This window comes from Neolamprologus multifasciatus, chromosome 6, assembly GCF_963576455.1.
Source record: "Neolamprologus multifasciatus chromosome 6, fNeoMul1.2, whole genome shotgun sequence".
Classification (NCBI taxonomy): Eukaryota; Metazoa; Chordata; class Actinopteri; order Cichliformes; family Cichlidae; genus Neolamprologus; species Neolamprologus multifasciatus.
Genome location: NC_140444.1, coordinates 12,205,524 through 12,224,911, shown reverse-complemented (window position 1 = coordinate 12,224,911; position 19,388 = coordinate 12,205,524). Strand labels below are relative to the sequence as shown.

The following is a 19,388-nucleotide window of genomic DNA, read 5'->3' as shown; positions in this document are numbered from 1 at the left end:
GAATTTTCAGAACTGAGAGCAGACAAAAGCATCAGGATACACGCTGAGACTTTCAAACCTTATTCTCTGACCATCAGGATATACATTTTTTTTACAGCAACAGGTGTTAACTGGCCTCTAACATACAACCAGGTTAAATTAAATGTAAATCTTTTACAAACAATTGTGCAGTTGATCAGAATGAGGTTGTTAATTATTAACAAACTCGTTAGGAGCAGAGGAGGTGTGTGTGAGCTTGTGAATTTCTAATGCAATGAAATCTGATGGTAAACAATTTTTAAATTGCCAGCTCAATAGTACAAAATCCTTTTTCTTGCGTGCTCTGCAGGTTCCCTCACCTAAACCTAAAGTATTTCCAGTAGTGCAAATGCATTTGAAGCTGACCATATCCTGTTGTGTGTTTTATCTGAGCAGCAAATTCTCATAAAAAGTTTTTTTTTTTAAATTTAATCAGAATGTCACACGTAAGAAGTCTAGACTAGATTAGAAAAAAGGTGTTACTTTTTACTTTGATACTGCTGTAACTTAGTGGGTTATCTACCCAGACATCCAGTCTTCTACTGGTGACTTTTTTAGGTTGTGGACTTTACTCCGAATGATTGGAAAAACTTTAGAACGAGAACTACTTGCTTTCAGTGATTTTGTTAGTTCAACAGTCATGGTAACAAAACTGTGTTATGCTTACCCAAAGGAATGCCGTGTTCACTGACAGCTCTATCTTGTTCACGAGATGGTGAGCGGGCCTCAAAGTCTATGAAAGGCATATGAGTTATGAGAAAGAAACGTACTTACTTCTTGTTTTGTTTTTTGTATCTGGGTTTAGACAACTAAATAAGACACTTGTAGAAAAAATCTTCTCAGGTTACCCATTACGTAGCTCTAATTACATTTATAACCTGCACTGTCATTTGAGACCATATTGGTGACTTATTCTAATGAGGTACAGAAAGAGGAATAATTTTACACTAGCTAGATGCTTTTGTCCAACAAATGATTAACAAAACTGTATACGTTTAACAAAATAAGCTTAACAGCTACACTTGTTTGTTTTTAATGAACATTAATGTTCTCTTGTAAGCAGTACCTTTTTTATGAACATCATCCTGGTGTTGCACTCCATTATTGACTACTTCCATGACCTGTCCTACTTCTGGGGTCTTGCTGTCCTCTAATACACAGATGTGATTTTCCATAGTCTCTCCTGGTGGACCGTTGTCAGCTATTTCACTACCTTCAAAGCATGTCTCCTTCAATGCAGCTTTAAACTCCTCACTGGGGAATTCACTAAGGTTAGCAACTGGTAACTCAGAAGTCACTGGATTCGTTTTCTGTTCTTCTGGTTTGGCTGAAGTTGTAACATTCTCTTGTTTCTCAGTTACAGTTGTTGCTGCCTGGTCTCCAGCATCCCCACAAGACTTTTCAGTCTCTGGAGATTTCTCATTAGATGTTGGCTGCACCTCCAAGGATGAGGAAGACGGCAATATAGACTCTTCTACTGATGGCTCCCCTGCTGAGTCTTTGGGGCAGGATGCAAACTCTTCCAACTCAGAAAGGTCTGGCTCAATAATGGAATCATCTTCTCCTCCCACTTCATCTACAGTGACCAGTTCCTCCATGTTCTTAGGATACCAACACTCTTCATCTGTGTCGTCACAACTTTCCCGATCCTTCTCCTAGGAAAACAGGTCAAGAAAATTGTTTTTAATACACTACTTCCTGGAAGCAGGAAGTAGTGTATTAAAAGCCAGAGCTTATAAGGTGTCATAAACATCATGTTTACTTACAGCGTCCCTGTCTTTACCACCTTCAGAAGTTTCTTTTGTCTTACTGATTCGCTGAGGTGAAACTGATTTTTCTTTTGACTCGCGGTCCTGAAAAATTTAATTGCTTTAGTTACAAGAAATATTTGGCAGATGTAAATAAACAATGTACATTTACAGAAGTTACTCACAGTATTTTCAGTAGCATTTTCTTTCTCTTTTTTCTCCGCAGCTGTGTAGCTCCTGCTTGTTTTCTTACTCCTGCCCCTGCCTGGTGAACTCTGCCTCTTATTTTCCGGTGTTCTGCAAAGTTTCTGATCAGCCATCTCAAATTCTGAATGCCTGGACCTAGAGTGGTAGTCATCACCATCCCTCCTCTTTGGCTTTGTGTCATGTCGCTGGTATGGAGCTCTGAGCGGCTTGTCTGACTTGTACACTTGTTCCTTGTAGAAATCATCTTCGATGTTCCTGTACGAATTATAGGATGAGCGTTGAGGGCTTCCTCGTGGGTGCCAGTCTCTGCCCCTCATCCCTTCTCCTCCACCTCCACCTCCTCGCTCATCTGTAGATCTGAAACTAAGATGATCTAAGGATTTTTGGTAGGTCTTTCGACGGTCAGGCGCCCGTCCACCATTAGGTCGATCATCATCCACGCTGCCCCCATTCCTCCACGGATCATCCCTCTCCCTTTCATCCTCACCCCTTCTTAAGTGTGACGACCACTCCCATGAGCCCCGGTGGGGGCCCATACCGTCTGAGCCTCTCTCCGGACCCCTGCATGGTGGCCCTTGGGGGCTGTGGGCTGAGCTGCATGATGTAAAACTGGGGCTGTGGGAATGAGGACTTAGAGAGTGGCTGATAGGGCTGCGAGAACGTGCTCGCTCTGGTACAAAGCTAGAAAGAGAAGATACATGTTTTTGAGATTGCATTTTCTCCATTAGCAACTCAAAGGAGTCTGCTGCATGAAAACAAACATTTGAGTTTTCTTACTGTTCATGTTGTTGTATCTCATCCCTTTCCCGCTGTGAGGTAATATCCTGGATGATTGATTGAACATCTTTACCTGGTTTCTAAATTAAAAAGACTTATGGGTTTAGTAAATGCCCAACATAGTGTATAACTGATTTTTTGAAATGTTTCTCTTTAGTTTTACCTTGAGTTGCAGCTCCTTGTACCTCTTAGACATTCGTATTAGAAGTTTTTGGTTGTTAATCATAGCTGGAGTAAGTTGGTAGTACTGAACCATGGCATGAGCTGCCTCTACATATGCCATTTCTAGAAAGGCCTGATGGAGGAATACAATGTTAGAAAGTTGCAATAAACATGAACCCTGTTACGAGAGGTTCTTTTTTCAGGGCGAATCTTCTCAAACATATATACGTTTCAGATGACAGAGTAGATGGAAGAAAATCTGAACATCATTATCCTCCAGTATCGTATTTCATTAACGTAATAATTCACTGAAACATTTTCTTTAATCTTTGCAACTAATACAGGGATTTTAGAGTGAATGCTTTAAATTTGATAGGGGTGATATGAATGCTGCAGGTCTGTTAAATGAAACCCTGGAGCCTAAGTGAGCTGTCAAGTACTGGTAGTTAAACAGCCAGTAAGTTATGACTAAGTGTTTGGTATCATATAACAGCCGTGGCAGAAAAGAAGATGCAGATAATAAAAAAGAAAAAAAAAGATCATTGGAATTTTACACATGTGCTCCATATAAAGATAATCATCCAATCCGCAACTTTTCTGGCGGTAACCACTAAAGAAATCTGTGCAAACATAGCAAGATGCTTCATATATTTTAAAGTTAAGTTCGGGGTATAATTAAACACCCTGCCACTGGTATTAAAACCCCAGCGGTCAACTGTATGTATGACAAGCAGCTGCAATCAATCAATAAATGCTAAAATAAAGAAAACTGTAACCATGTGTCCTGCATGGTGCACATTTTAAGCACAGAAGTTACCTTTTTATACTAATGTAACAAAGAAGGTACTGATCTGAATGAGCAATGGCCAAAAGTATAATTTACGTTTTATATAGACATGTAATTGAGACCAAAACAGTTTCTGATAAACATGAACAACAAGTTACTATTCACTCATAAATAATCATTTTGTTTTACCTGATGTGTAGACCGCATGAGAATGTAATTGGTAACTTTGCCAAAGGGTATTCCCAGGTTGATCACATCAGTCTCCGTGCAGCTGCCCTCAGGGAGGTTGCATATGTGGACGACTCGACCGACGGAGGTCTTTCTGATCGGAAATGGCTGCGAATATGAAACAAAAATGCAATCTTTGAGCAACTTTAAATACTTTATCTGATCTTTATTTAGATCGTCAAACTTTAAAACATCTTTATTCTATTTGCAGCACTTGCAAACATGACCAGGATACAGAGAGCTGTGTTTATGTGTCAATTTTAGTGTGTCCCACAATGAGCACACGACTTCCCAAATGCAGAATGCAGCTACTGAACACAGGTGTCAGCCATGGAATTCAGTTACCCAGCGTCTCAAAGGTAAATATAAAAGATATCACATGACATTTCATAGCTTTAATTTCCCCTTTGACAAATCTTAGCAAGAAGTTTTTTTTTCCTTCCTTCAGGAATTATGTGAAGCTAGGCGTAGGAATTGTTATCGATCCTATCATCTAATTTTGGCTGATAACAAACATATCTTCAAAACTCTGTGTCAATCTCTGCAGTATATGAAAATCATGCATACTGTGTAAAATGAGTCTATCTAAGACTGCAACACTAACAAACAGACAATGTGTAAATTTCCCTCCTTCATACAGCCCACCTCAGCGCATTTATTAATAGATTCTTGGGAGCCATCCAGCAGTAAAAATTGCATTTTGTTATTTTTTGGCATTAGAGACATGTCAGTTTACTAGGCCCAGACATATGACACACATCTCTCCAGGATGTCAAGTATTGTGACCTGCACTGCTCAGCACCCACTTGTAATTCCTTTTTTAAATCTGAACTGAGAGGGGGTAATACAGAGGCACAAAAACACTAGAAACTAGACTCCAGGAACAATACAGATGAGGTTATACTATTTGTTTTGTATAAACAAATAGATACTATAAAATCCTATGTCATTATAAATCGAATCCCTTATGTCGATCATCTGGTGTCCCACAGGGACATGATCCCTGTGGGATGCTCTGTAATGTCCAGCATTAGGTCAATCATCTTCCACGCTGCTCCCATTCCTCCATGGATCATCCCTCTGCCTTTCACCCTCACCCCTTTTTAAGTGTGACGACCACTCCCAAGATCGTCGTTGGGGATGGAGACCATTGGAGCCTCTCTCTGGACCCCTGCATGGTGCCCCTTGGGTGCTTTGGGCTGCATTGATGTAAAACTGGGGCTGTGGGAATAAGGACTTAGAGAGTGGCTGATAGGGCTGTGAGAACGTGCTCTCTCCGGTATAAAGCTGGAGAAGGAAGACAAGTGGAAGCTAAAGTGCTTCCTTTAGTAATTCTCACATACTTAGAGTTTGATAAACCCGTCAAATAGAGTTTTATAACACGTAAAACTTTAGTATTAAAACCACATAAGGTATATTGTAATTGATAATACAGATACCTGCAACTCTTATGCACCTTCTTTACTGTGACGGAGAAGAGTGAATCCCGCGTATTGCATCTTGCAAATGCGAAGCGCTATATTCATCACCAGACTAGCTGGTCGACATGCCGTTTTGACACCTCATGTTCCTTTGACATCACTGCAGAAAGCAGTTATAAATTCAACTTGTTATATCACTGCAACTGCAACTTTTCCAGCACCCCTCCTCCTCTTTCCGCGTCTCTGGTTGACAAACCTGACCGACAGTTCCATGTGTTAGCCAGACCGGGGTCTTGATTCGACCCGCAGCATCTTAGTTTTATTCTTAGAATTTTGTCCAAGGAAAGCCCAGCAATAACAAAGACTTTACTTTGCTTGAATCTAGAGTGTATATAACTGTATAACCTTCAAAATTTACATGTCAGTTTGGTGCATATTCTGTGCATACACAAACAGCCCAAACACAACATGTGCCATGTGACTATATTTTAGACAAAAAAAACCATTTGATAATGCTATTTAAAAAAAAAAAAAAAAAGATATTATAACTTAATAGTTTCTGGCCAGCACAGTGACATTAACAACTTCAGATGCAATTATGATAATTCTATTAACAGCCACATGCCAGTTCCACCACCAGAACACATAAAGGTCAGTTCAGGATGGGCTCAATAAACAGATCCAGGAATAGGCTGTTTATGTCCCTGGAATATTAGTGAGAACAAGAGGCTCAGTCGCCGCTTGCTTTAGTCACAAATGTATGACCTGTAAAAGTCAGGCCTGTGTCTGATAGGCCAGACAGTTTGATTATCAACAATTAAAATGCACAAATACATAAAGAACAGGAAGGACTCCAAATAATCTTTTAACTGAACTGGCAATCAACCCTGACTGAAATAGTTTAATTAAACCCTTGCAAGTTTCTTACAGTTTCTTACAATCCAGCGAAAAGAAACAGTCCTAAAAATATAGCTTTGCAATGTGTTCAGTAAATTGCAGTGGAATCTCTTCTGAGGATACGTCTGCTTATTTTTACAAATCAGGGTTCATGCTGCAAGGCAGTCAGTTTGGTTTCACAGTTTCTCCCCACGTTCCTACGCAGAGTGCTCACAAGCCGATTCCTCAGATCACTTTACCAGTCTCTCACCAGTCTGAAACTTAACACTGCTGCCTGGGGGGTGTGACCCTGGGGTCTTTAGGTCTGTGCTCCACGCAGCGGTTAGCTGTAATCCTGTGTTTATCTCTGTTCGAGTTCTGTCGAAAGAAGCTACTGTGTTACTTCAGGCTGGACAGCTGACACTGCAGTGCAGAAGAACAAAAGTTGTGCATGCTTCTAATGTATGTATGAACCCACAATATTATATGTTGTGGTATTTTCACAGTTTAGTGGTTTACAAATTCCCTCACAAGCAAAAGATCCCTGGTTTGAGCCTTGGATGAGGTTGTGTCTGGAGGGACTTTGGTGAAAAAGTGTCAGATCCAACATTTGGTGGTACCTAAATCCCCTTTTGAATATAGAGCAGCTGAAAATAGCTTTCATCTTTATAGTGGTAAAAAATCTTTCCTTTTAGTCTGGTTTGTATCTGAGTTATTGTAGTTTTTATTTTTCAGTTTTAATTAAACTTTGCTCACATTTTAAAGCAAATATATCAGCTTAATTTTTGTTCCTTCTAAATGCTTAGTTTTTATTGTAGTTTTTGCCTTAATATGGTAAAATGGTGCACTTTTGCATTTTGGTTTTGTGACTCTTGCCTGTGACATTTTTTTATTCACTTACTAAAGTGTAGTTTTTATTTTTTATTTCAGTTAACTGCAACCACAATTTTTTTTATTCAGTTAAGTGAAATTAATGAAAACAATTTATGTAACTTTTTAATTTTTTTTCTGTGCATATCTAACAACTAAATTGCTGTTACACTAAAAATGACACAGAATATCAAAACTTGTATGCGTGTGTGCATTTGTGTGATCTCTGGGATCTCACAGGGCTTTAAAAACAATAAAACCTCACATGTTAGTCTTGGACAGGTGTGTGTTTATTGCAACCAACATTAGCTCATGTAGCACACCCTATAAATACTTCCACGCTAATAAAATCAAATCCTTTGTCAAAAACCAAACAAAGACGCACACGGCTTGTTCCATCGCTTACTTCAGCCTTCTGTTATACAGTTACCCTGGCAACAAAGAACAAACAGCGGCTTTAGAGGCGAAGGAATCTAGTTCAAACATTAAGGCATCCATCTCTGGATCGGCCTGTCTTGTCTTTGAATTTGACTTTGAATTTGTCACAAATTAACTTTCATTTAAAGTTACAAATTTAACTTCAAAATTTAAGGGAAATTATAGAAAGTGAGAAAATATAATCTAACAAGTTGAATGCCATGCTTTATGCATTATAAAAAACTGAAGCTAAAATAAAGTATAGACCACACGAGTCTGTATAGTGTGTTTGTGTAACCATATTAATACATATCCATGCACTGGGTGTGTGTTGATGCCCGCAGGCTGTTGAAAGCTGCATGCTAGTCATAAGTGTAGGCTTTCCGAAGGTTTGCTGGGTCTAATTTTGGTGTCCTTTCTCTTCACTCATCATCTGCACTGTGCTTTTCAAGAGACCTGCCTTCATGATGGACGCCTATCAACAGCTGCTGTTTTTTTAACCCCAGTCAAACACAGGCTCTTTAAGTCAGGCAAACTCACTGCAGGACCACAGTTAGGACAACTATCCTTCATCTATACTCTTAGAAATACTTTAAAATCAGTGTTAGGATTATTTTTTGCTTTTGCAACCCATTTGGTAACCCTCTACATTGCTAATATTAATTATGTTTGAATCCTTCAGTGTCATCAGGAGGTTAAATCTAAGTGTCTTTACAAATGTGTGCATAACCAGAAAACATAAGTAAAAGAAAAAGTGTTCAAGCAATTACAAAAAAATCTCTTATTCTTAAAATATAAATATATTCTTGAGTAAATCTGGATAAATGTTCCTATGCATGTATTCGTATTTATTGCTGTTGTGCTCTTTTTTAAACCCAGGGCTTTTGTAATTCATGCGCTTGATAGATTTGGAAGTAGTCTTCTAACTATTAAAGTTCAGTGGAAGAGCGCTAACATGAAACTTGGTGTTGGGCCTGAGCGTCTGTCAACAAGGTGAACTGAGTCCATTCAATAAGCAGCACACATTTGGTGTTGATTCTTACTTATTCACTCTTTCTTGATGTTTAAATGTCACATGAAAGAAGTGTAGCAGAATAAATGCTCAGAAAAACTAAATGAAGAGATCATGTCAAAGGTATAAGAGCCCTTTGAACATACTGTTGGATGTTCAAATGTAATTTAAAAAATCAAATTTGAATTATATATAATTTTTTTTATAGGGAGTGAAAAATCAAGAATTTCAGCTGCTTCTTTGTCACTAGCATTTTTTCCAACTTATCTTAAAATTTGATTTATGTGCGCTGGACAAGCTCTAACAAAGAACCATTTATCCAATCCAAAAAACCCAAACATTTGTCTGACCTTTGACTCTGGCTGGTGTGAGGCAAATCCTGTGTCTGGCGTGGGGTAAGTCTTCATGGCTGTAGCTGGCAAGTATGACATACTGGCTCCTGACGATACATCTGTGGAAACAATTTGATATGAGAACTTACAACTGTCCTGAAACAGTAAACCCAGTGCGAGGGAAGAACTTTGTTTAGTAAAGTACATTGTTAAATATTTTGTTCAAAATGTTTAATATATATATTTTTTTTATTGTTGCTTGTCTTAATTTCCTCTTTGTTCAAAGTCTTTTTTTTCCAACCAGCACCTAGCTGGAAGAAAAGGCTTTGCTAAACTCGTCACTCTTGAGAAACATCTGGAAAACAGTAATGATGCTCCACTGTGATGCAGATGTAGTTGCAGTTTCATTCGCATAACCCATTTTCACACAAGCCCTGTAGCTTTATAAATATTACAGATGGAGATGCAGCTGAGAATGAAAATGTTTGATGAGTCAGATTGGAGTCTTCATTCTGCAGTTTCTCTGCACCACAACATTCACATGGTGTCTGATTAAGCAGATTTCTGCCATTTTGGCCGATGTGAGAATCGTGCAGACATTAGTCCTAGCTAACTCGTGGTGATTATGTTTTCTTGTCTCTTTCCCCTCATGCTTGAACCAGTTGCAGCAGATGGCTGAACTTCCCTGAGCCTGGTTCTGCCAGAGGCCTCTTTTTGTTACACGAGAGCTCTTCCTTCCCATTGTTGTGTAAATACTTGCTCATAAGGGACCATCCAATCACTTGGATTTCAGCTCCAAAACTATTTAAACCAGATGGTTTAATCTTAAGTGCAGAGTGCCTCCACAATAGTAGAGGTGGGAATCACCATACATCCCATGATACGATATTATCACAATACTTAACGCATGATATGCTATTATTGCGATTTTTTAAAAATATTTTGCGATATTCAGATTCTGTACATAAAGGTAAACTTTATCAATATTCATTTTATCTAATATCAAAGTCTCGCACTCAGTCTTTCTCTCATTTCAGTCAGTTGTATTGTTGACCAACTGAACGGTTTGTATTACAGTCTAGTCCAACTTAACTGAATGCAACCATCTGGTACAATTATAGCTATCCTGAACTATGAAATTTATGAAAACTATGCAGCCCCTTCAGCAACTGAAGAATTTGAAAGTAAATTAAAACAAAATATAATTTTACATTAAATAAAAAAGTTTTAAACTCAATTAAAATAAAACATGTCTTAAATTAAAATAAGTAAACTGTTGTGTTTATTGCTGCCAAAAAAACAGTTAAACACATTTGGACAGTGAAGGAATGTCAGGATTCTTGCTCAGAAAAAAGAGCTGATCAACATGCTCTGAAGTCAGAGCACAAAAACTTTTTTTGTAACAAAATATCGATTTCTGCTGTCCCTGTATCGATACATTATTAGCAAACAAAATATCACGATACTACACAGTATCGATTTCCCCCCCCCACCCCTACACAATAGATATCCAAATGTTAGCTTCAGATTTATTTAAACCCTAAAGAGAAGATTGTCTAAATTTAAAATTGGTTGAATGTGCCATAGGAGCTGTAACTATGATGGAATGACCTCAGAACTATTGGAAATTGGCACACAGTACTAGCATAGTTCAAACAGCTACCCAGTCTTGGGTAGCTCAAAACACATTGTTTTCATTTTATTTAAAGTCATTTCTTCCCCATCCTTCCAAGCAGTGGGAATACAATACTGAGACCGAGATCTTCTAACAGATTACTCATCCAATAAAAATTGTGTTAGTTAATTAGGCACAAATATTATTAATGCTGTATGGGCTTGTTGGCAGTTTGTAGTTAGTAATTATACATAAGTGAATGCATGAAGCATATATAATAGGATCAAGAGAGTTTGTCAGAAAAGCAGTGCATAGAAGTCTTCGGCTTTGTTGTGTTTACTGCTACTCCTCCAGCATGTACAAAAAAGATGATTTGGCACGGTGCAGTACTGTTTTAGGACTTCAAAACACTTCATGCTAACTGCCCGCAGCACTTCAATGTGTTAAAATAAGAAGTGTTTAACTATAAAAACATGCTGCCTCATGTCCTAAAAATACCCCGTTTCTCATAATCAAGTGATGAGTAAAATATCACTTTTACAGCAGGAGTTAAGACTGATGTTTTACACTTTGCGCTAATGTAAGGAGATACACAGCTGGTGGTGTTGGTGGTGGGTTATCCTACCTTGACTCGCAGAAGAACAGACTATGGGGTTCGTTCCTGCGGGGTTCAGACCTCCATCAGAAGGCCTGCTGACAGCATAGTGAGTAGCTCCAGCTGATACCACCGCTGAACTGCAACAATCAGAGACGGCTGATTTTAGCTGCCTCTCCCCTGCCTTGCTCGCTCATATCTTATGACAGAGCTCATATTCATAGAAAGATTAAGACAGCTGCATAAGAAGCAAGGAAAAGGAAACTAACATATTTCCAACTGCTAAAAGAGGTTTGCTCTGAATTGATCGACATCGTTTTAAAGCTGTGTAAAAAGTCTGAAACTCGGCAAAACAAAAACCACAACAAATCACATCAACACAGAGGCTTACTGAACGTCCTCAGTCATCAATGATAGTCTAATTTAGACTCTGTGCAGTGAATTTTTGGAGTTGTAAATGACTCACCCGTCGTTTGCATACAACATTCGATTCTGGAGGTGTAGCTTTCCCTTCACGTGCTGCTCCCAGTCCTAAACACACGCACACACACAAACACTGTCTGAACATGTAGACTCAAACAGCTTAGACACAGGAAGCCCAATACTTGCCCTCCCTTAGTGGCTCTTAGCTACCCCTTGTATAACCTCATGGCTAAAACCAATTAAAGAGACACCATCATGGACTTAGAGGCCATCGAACAAAAATACTTAACTACCGTCTATTAGCTACTCTTAATATCTGCTTAATGTTCATTCAGAAAGTCAGGACTTGTTTACATTTTGTAAAATCCTCCAAGCAACGCACAAACTTATGTTTTAGTTCAAGAAAACTAAGTTTGTTCTGTTCCTGTTTCAAATATACAAATGCATAGATTCATATAATGGTCACGTGCTAAGATTTACACTCATCAGTTTGCTCACCTTTAGGTTGTAGACCTTCTTGTCACAAATGCTACACTGGTGTGGCAGCTGAGTGGGTGTAACAGCATGGTAATCATTGACTTGATAAGGCTGAAGTGTCCTGGTACCTGACGATAAAGCTTCCTCTTTTCCGTGCAGGTGCTGGTAGAGTCCTAAAGCCTGCATGCCACTTGAACCAAAAGAGGAAACTGCTGCACTATTGCAGTTTAACTTCGTATCACGGGTTGGCTCCTCTGGGTTATATAGTTCAGTCCTAGGCCGAGCCGGCTGTCCAGCTGGTGTCCACGCAGGGGGAGGATTAGAACCAACATCCAACATGCCGGTGTGAGACAAGTTGGTTTGACCTTGCCATTGCTCTTTATGTCCCATTGAGTTAAAAATGTTCATTTTCTGCTCACTAAACCCAGCTTGTTGTACTTGCATATCCTGCCTATAGAAATCTCGCTGAAGACCAACATTGGTCATGTTATTTGCCTGAGTATTGATAACTGTGGACAGCCCGTTACCAGCAGTGGCTGATGCTGTAGATGTCCCTCCAGATAAGTTGTACTGAAGTCGTCTGTCTGTGTCAGAGGGGTAAGTCGACCCAGACTTTTTCCCATACTCATTGCCCTGTTGACCCATCGTGTCCCCTCCACAAGGATGGTTCAGCCTAACATTGCCTGAATTTTGGTTGAATCCCCCACTGACCAAGGCTCCCAAGGCTGAATTTGAAGAGGGGAAACCTAGAACTCCTGTGGGGAAGGCACTCTGTTGACTTCCAACCATAGTTGAAGTCCGTAACTGATTAAACAAGGGCTGAGACATGTTGACATTGGAGAGAACCTGATTGAGAACAGTGGCCGCAGCAGCTGTGTTGCCTTCCTGAGCCAGTTTCAGGCGATGGAGGGTAAGCTGGGCCTGGAGCTGAGCGAGTTGGAGGCTGGCTGGAGTCAAGAGGAGCTGCTGGTTTTGCTGCTGAGGACCTGTCTGCGAACTGCCTGGGAGCTGGACACCCAACTGGAGAACCTTATTGTCAACACCGTCCAAAGGTCCCGAAGTGATGCTGCAGGGTACAAAAGATCACAGATGTTTTTCAGGAACCTCAAAGATCTAATCTATTAACCTTGCCTATGAGTCTAAGCCTGTTTCTGAAGATTTGGGCAAATTTAACTGATACTTATAGGCTACAGAACAGATCTTTGCTCTGCTCTTCATTAAAAATGGTGGATTTAGTCTACAACTGTCTGTAAAGTGTCAATTACACATTACACATGTTTTTCATTTCTAATAAAATGTGTGGCAATACTGTGATTTTTATGATATTTTCAGCCCATTTTCTTTTATAGCTTCATAATTATTTACTAGTGATTTGCAATACTGCAAGGTTTGGTAGCAATCCAATACCAAGTAAAGACACACTGAGTTTTGCTAATACCAAGAACCAATACATATACTTTTAACTTAAAAAGCAGCTTATGTAGAGCAGAGAGCTGTGTCATGATTTATGACATGAATCATCACCAGTTTGCATATTCTGAACACATTTTAAATATCACTAAAGCATTTTTTACTTTCTAGAATATTTAGTTCACAAAATAAAACACAGCTTTTACTAAACCATCGATTCAATCTTGCTAGTATTGCTCCGATAACAATACTGGCTCAATATCTGGATTGATATGTGTACACATATTATTTACCACACCTATATATAAGTAACAACTAATGCTCTACAGTTTGCATCACACAGGGTCTTGTGTACAGAGCTTTTTTTTAAAAAAATTGATTTGCAAATGTTTTGTACTGATACCAAATAATGACACATTTTGCACAGTTTGCACAGTCCTTTGCAACAGCTTAATAAGCACTGATATTGTGCTTGGCTTAATGCCCACCGGCAGCTAATTTTTGGTTAGCTTTCATTACACTAACGATACCATATATCGCTGGTATTACAAAGAAAGATTTATCAGATACTTCACAGTTTTTCTTTTCTTGCTGATATTGGCTGATTTAAAGTTTCAAAGTTTCAGCTTTAAATGTTTACACACTTAAGTGCCCCACAGCTAATATCTGCACATGTGGAAAATCTCACAAGCAATAAACCAGAAAATGAGAGTTTAGCACTGCCATTAGCCTGTTGTCATTGCTGCTGGGATTAAGGCAAACCAAACAATGTAATTACACAGCATTTTGCTTCTGATAATGTCACGGCTGGGCAGCAGTCGTGTGGTGGAATGAAAGAGGACCCAAGATGCAGATGGCAGTGGAGATGCAGGTGGAGATTTATTTAAGGTGAAAGATCCAAGGTGAGGGCAGAACTAAACATAAACCTAAACTGGTGAAACTAACACAAACAGAGGACACAAAGCGAGGAACAGAGAGACACGGAGACATACCAAAATTATGCAGAGAAATGCAGACGACGAGATGAGGAGCACAGGCAGACACGCAGTATAAATACACACACCAGGTAATCAGGAAATGGCACACAGGGGGGACACAGCTGGAACTAATGGACATAACGAGACACAAACCTACAAAGTAAAACAGGAAACTCACAGACTGTTTCACAACACTAACTCGGGGACACGAACAGAACACAGAGGAAGGACACAGGTAGGGATGATAGGAACACTAAACACACAACTCAAACCATAAGAACAAATACAAAACAGCAGAAACTGGAAAATGGTCCTCAACACACAATAAACTCAGTGTTTTGAGTTTATTGTGTGTTGAGGACCATGACAGTACCCCCCCCCCCCCCCCCCCCCCAAAAAAAAAAAAAAAAAAATTGTCCAAAATGTCCAAAATGCACACAGGGGAGCAGAGTCCGAAACATAGTTCAGGTGGCCGGCCTGGAGGTTGCCAGCCCAGGAGTCCAGAGTGAAACAGTTCAGGGGGTCGGCCACGCAGAAGGCAGTGGCGGCAAGAGAGCAGATCTGGGGGCCGGCCACGCGGAGGGCAACAGCAGTGACGCAGGCGAAACAGGTCCGGAGGCCGACCGCTCAAAAGGCAGCGGTGGTGGCAACACCGTTCAGGAGGGCGTCCACGATGGCGATGATGACCAGCCAGCGGCCTAGAAGATGGCCGGCGATGTTGAGGCGGCAGTTGGGGACCTGAAGGCCCCAACTGGCCCCCGCAGCACCGGGCGAGGCAGAAGCCAAGGCAGAAGCCGAGGCAGAGGCCGAACACGGCGAAGCTGAGGCCGAAGCAGAGGCTGCTGTAGGCAACACTGAAGGCAAAGGCACAGAGGCTGGACCAGGCGAGGCAGAAGCTGAAGAAGAGGCTGGACCAGACGAGGATGACGAGTCTGAGGCTGGACCAGACGAGGATGAAGACTCTGAGGCTGGACCAGACGAGGATGAAGACTCTGAGGCTGGACCAGACGAGGATGATGACTCTGAGGCTGGACCAGACGAGGATGATGACTCTGAGGCTGGACCAGACGAGGATGATGACTCTGAGGCTGGACCAGACGAGGATGACTCTGAGGCTGGACCAGACGAAGATGACGCAGAGGCTGGACCAGACGAGGCTGAAGCGGATGCGGAGGCTGGACCAGGCGACGCTGAAGCTGATGCGGAGGCTGGACCAGGCGACGCTGAGGATGCTGAAGCTGGACCAGATGACGCTGATGATGCTGAAGCTGGACCAGGCAACGCTGATGATGCTGAAGCTGATGGTGGAGCAGCTGGTGGCTGGACGGGCTCCTCGAGCCCCCCAGCCGACGAGGCAGGAGGCTGGACGGGCTCCTCGGGCTCCCCAGCCGACGAGGCAGGAGGCTGGACGGGCTCCTCGGGCCCCCCAGCCGACGAGGCAGGAGGCTGGACGGGCTCCTCGGGCCCCCCAGCGAAAACAGTCTCAGAACCAGTGGGCACCGGGGCCCCTGGCACACACAGGAGTGAACCAGCAGGCACACGGGCCTCTGGAAAACACAGAGCTGAACCAGTAGGCGCACGGGCCTCTGGCAGTGACAGAACAGAACCAACAGGTGTGCGGGCCTCTGGCAGGGAAGAAACAGAACCAGCAGGCACGGGGGCCTCTGGCACACACAGGGCAGAACCAGCAGGTGCGCGGGCCTCTGGCAGAGACAGATCAGAACCAGCAGGCATGGGAGCCTCTGGCAAACACTGAGCAGACTGCAGCTGCACGGAGCACTGACCCAGCTCAGGCAGCGACAGCCAGGTGCAGTCCTCAACTGGGTTCTTAGCCTCCAGGAGTCCAGAGTGGGCTGAGGGCGGAAACTCAGCCTCTGGGGAGGCCCTGGAACGAGTCATAGCCAGCTTTTGAGGAACCAGTTCATTGTGAATAGGTTTGTCTCTCTGTTCAGAATTAGCGTTAGAGCAATAGTCCAAAATGGGCAGCGTAGGCACAGCCTGCTGAAGGGAGGCAAGTGAAGACTGTGACTGAGCTGCAGGTAGCAGAGCTGATTGTGGTGGAGGTGTAGACCGAGCTACTGGCTGTTGAGCAGCTAACTGAAGTGATGGCTGAAAAGGTTGCACAGCCAGTAGCTTGACTGTCCCAGAATCCGGCTGTGGAGTGACGCGCCGGCGGCGGGTTTGTCGCTTCCCCCCCGCTGATAGCTCTGACGGGCTGGGCAAAACCTCTGGCAGGCGAAGTTGACACGGCTGCTCGGTGACGGCCATAGACTGCTGTTGCTGGGCGGACTCCGCCACTTCCAGAGCTTGCACCGCCTCTCGGGTCACATGCAGGTCCGAAATTTAATCCTCAAATCCCCGGACCAGGCGGAGGTAGGGGTTTCCGTTGAGGATTGCTTCTATAGCATTGATCCCGACAACCCTCGCCCTTGCGTTGGAAGTGTGGGACACCCAATCCACCAGGCGAAGAATGCGTGTCACATCGCTCTCACCGGGCCAATCCGCTGAATCCATAGTGGTCTCGTCGTACTGTCACGGCTGGGCAGCAGTCGTGTGGTGGAATGAAAGAGGACCCATGATGCAGATGGCAGTGGAGATGCAGGTGGAGATTTATTTAAGGTGAAAGATCCAAGGTGAGGGCAGAACTAAACATAAACCTAAACTGGTGAAACTAACACAAACAGAGGACACAAAGCGAGGAACAGAGAGACACGGAGACATACCAAAATTATGCAGAGAAATGCAGACGACGAGACAAGGAGCACAGGCAGACACGCAGTATAAATACACACACCAGGTAATCAGGAAATGGCACACAGGAGGGGACACAGCTGGAACTAATGGGCATAACGAGACACAAACCTACAAAGTAAAACAGGAAACTCACAGACTGTTTCACAACACCAACTCGGGGACACGAACAGAACACAGAGGAAGGACACAGGTAGGGATGATAGAAACACTAAACACACAACTCAAACCATAAGAACAAATGCAAAACAGCAGAAACTGGAAAATAATAACAATAAACTCAAAACACTGGGTCAACGACCCAGGACCATGACAGATAAGCAGATTCCTATCTGCTTATGCATTGAAACAATGTCTTAAATCAAACATAATTCCCAAAGGTCCCAACCTAAAACTATCAGGTCTCCTGCCAGGTTCATTTCCATACCCCAACGGGTCACAGTTGTTTTTCAGGACCTACACAGTATAAACATTGTGGCTAATCAGTGTGCAAATGGACACAGACACTAACCTGTTAAGACCTGTTCATCAATTTAATTTTGAAACCTTTTGAAAGTTTATTACATCTCTATGGCACATATACTAGCATAATTAAAGCAATGTTATATCCATCTAAAGCAGCATATATTTCAAAGTGGTCCATGAGTTCTCAATACTAACACATCTCCAGTCCATTGCTGACAGCACAGGAAATGTCATGTATTCTTTTATTAAGTCCAAGGTGCAAGGATGAAACAGAAAGGTAAGAAGACAATCCACTGAGGTATTCCCATGATGATGGCCTCGTGTACTGACACATCTGCACATCTCCCTGTCGTGTCTCTTTGTCAATTTCTGAAGGCTCAGTTCTTCATATTTAGCAGCTTTTACAGGTGATAAAGAGCTGATAAAGTCTTAAAATCACACTGTCTTGGTACTGATTGTGTTGTCCCCACAGAAGTCAGTTTGCTCCATTTTGCAGTTAACCAGGGAGCTCATTTCATGTTCATGCTCACAGGACACAGAAAAACCCTTAAAAGGTCTCTGCAGACCTCCATTAGCAACCTGTGATATCCTACTCACAGCATATCAAGCGGGCTCAGTGTGTATCATGAGTGTCCCCTAAAGTAGTTAAGTATTGTCTGTTTGAATACAACTAATGCGTTCACATACTCAATCTGCCCCAACCGGGATGCAAGCAGCAGCAACACATGTGAACTCCCTCGACCAATGACATGATTGGAGCCTCGCAGCAAGATGTTCACATTAACATTTCCAGAATAACATCATCTGTTAATTCTACATCACATGTACTGCAATCCTCACACCTTTCCTCTTGCCAGTCTGCCTCTTTGGAAGATTTTCCTGCAAAAATATCTCAGTAAAGCACGTGATCCTACAATCCCAATGTCCCTCTGGGTCTTAGTCAGTGCAGCTACCATCTCAATTTCTCAAAAGAAATAAACTGAAGAAAGAGATTAGACTTTCTAGACCTTACTCTCCATCTTGGCCGCAGCCTTGCATTCACAGGGTATTATCTTTAACTCACTGAGGATTTGGGACCTTGCAGTGTGGCTTCGTAGACCTCAATCAGCTGATTACTTATGTAAATGATGTTCCACCTCCTGATATTATAGCATCACAATGCAAAGAAAAAGCACTGGGAAAAGCAAGAAAAATCAAAGTTTGGGTAGCCAGAGTTCAAACGCAAGTAGAAAACACAAACATTGAAATGAGCTAAACTATGCAGGAAAATTAAGTCCTGTATGATTTTTAATCGTAATATTTGCATATTAATATTTGATTTAACATTATTCATCCATGTAAAACATAAATTCCATTTAATTTTTACAAAGATGTTGGAAAGTTAGCACCTGAGCTATCTATTTACAGACACAACAACACAACACAAACTGTTGTAATAGAACAACACAACCCACAGGTACCATGACCCTGTTTCACTGGTCAGCTTTTTCAGTTTCTGATGAATGCTCTTACAGGAGAGCTAAACTTAGTCCACTTGACTATTCATCACATCATCTATGTTAAGCCCTTGACACCGGCCTGCCTGGCCACTGCTTCAATATTTGTGCAAACAGTCTGTCAGAAACAAAGAAGCGACAGCCATAAAACTTTGTTTACAGCAATTATGAAGCATTTGAATCTGGATTATTTGTAATTTTTTCATAAAAGGTAGTACTGTGCATAAGAAGTGAGAGATTATAAAATGGATTTTGGTTGTTCTAAACAAACACAAGGCAAAAGGCATTTTCAAACATTAATTTATGAAACAGAATCTTGCAGAG

The 19,388-nt window shown here is 41.8% G+C and overlaps 1 protein-coding gene across 1 annotated transcript in view; it reads right to left on the bottom strand.

Moving 5' to 3' along the window:
- rbm20 (RNA binding motif protein 20) overlaps window positions 1–19,388 on the bottom strand; it is a 49,882-nt gene that overhangs the window by 4,713 nt on the left and 25,781 nt on the right. Inside the window, exons 2-12 of the mRNA XM_085161534.1 lie at window positions 11,987–13,031; window positions 11,532–11,596; window positions 11,096–11,205; window positions 8,874–8,974; window positions 3,889–4,035; window positions 2,914–3,045; window positions 2,751–2,830; window positions 1,952–2,654; window positions 1,785–1,871; window positions 1,085–1,673; window positions 686–751 (exon numbers count right to left, since the gene is read on the bottom strand). Coding sequence (XP_085017660.1) covers window positions 686–751; window positions 1,085–1,673; window positions 1,785–1,871; window positions 1,952–2,654; window positions 2,751–2,830; window positions 2,914–3,045; window positions 3,889–4,035; window positions 8,874–8,974; window positions 11,096–11,205; window positions 11,532–11,596; window positions 11,987–13,031 — 3,125 coding nt within the window. The remainder of the gene's footprint in view (window positions 1–685; window positions 752–1,084; window positions 1,674–1,784; window positions 1,872–1,951; window positions 2,655–2,750; window positions 2,831–2,913; window positions 3,046–3,888; window positions 4,036–8,873; window positions 8,975–11,095; window positions 11,206–11,531; window positions 11,597–11,986; window positions 13,032–19,388) is intronic.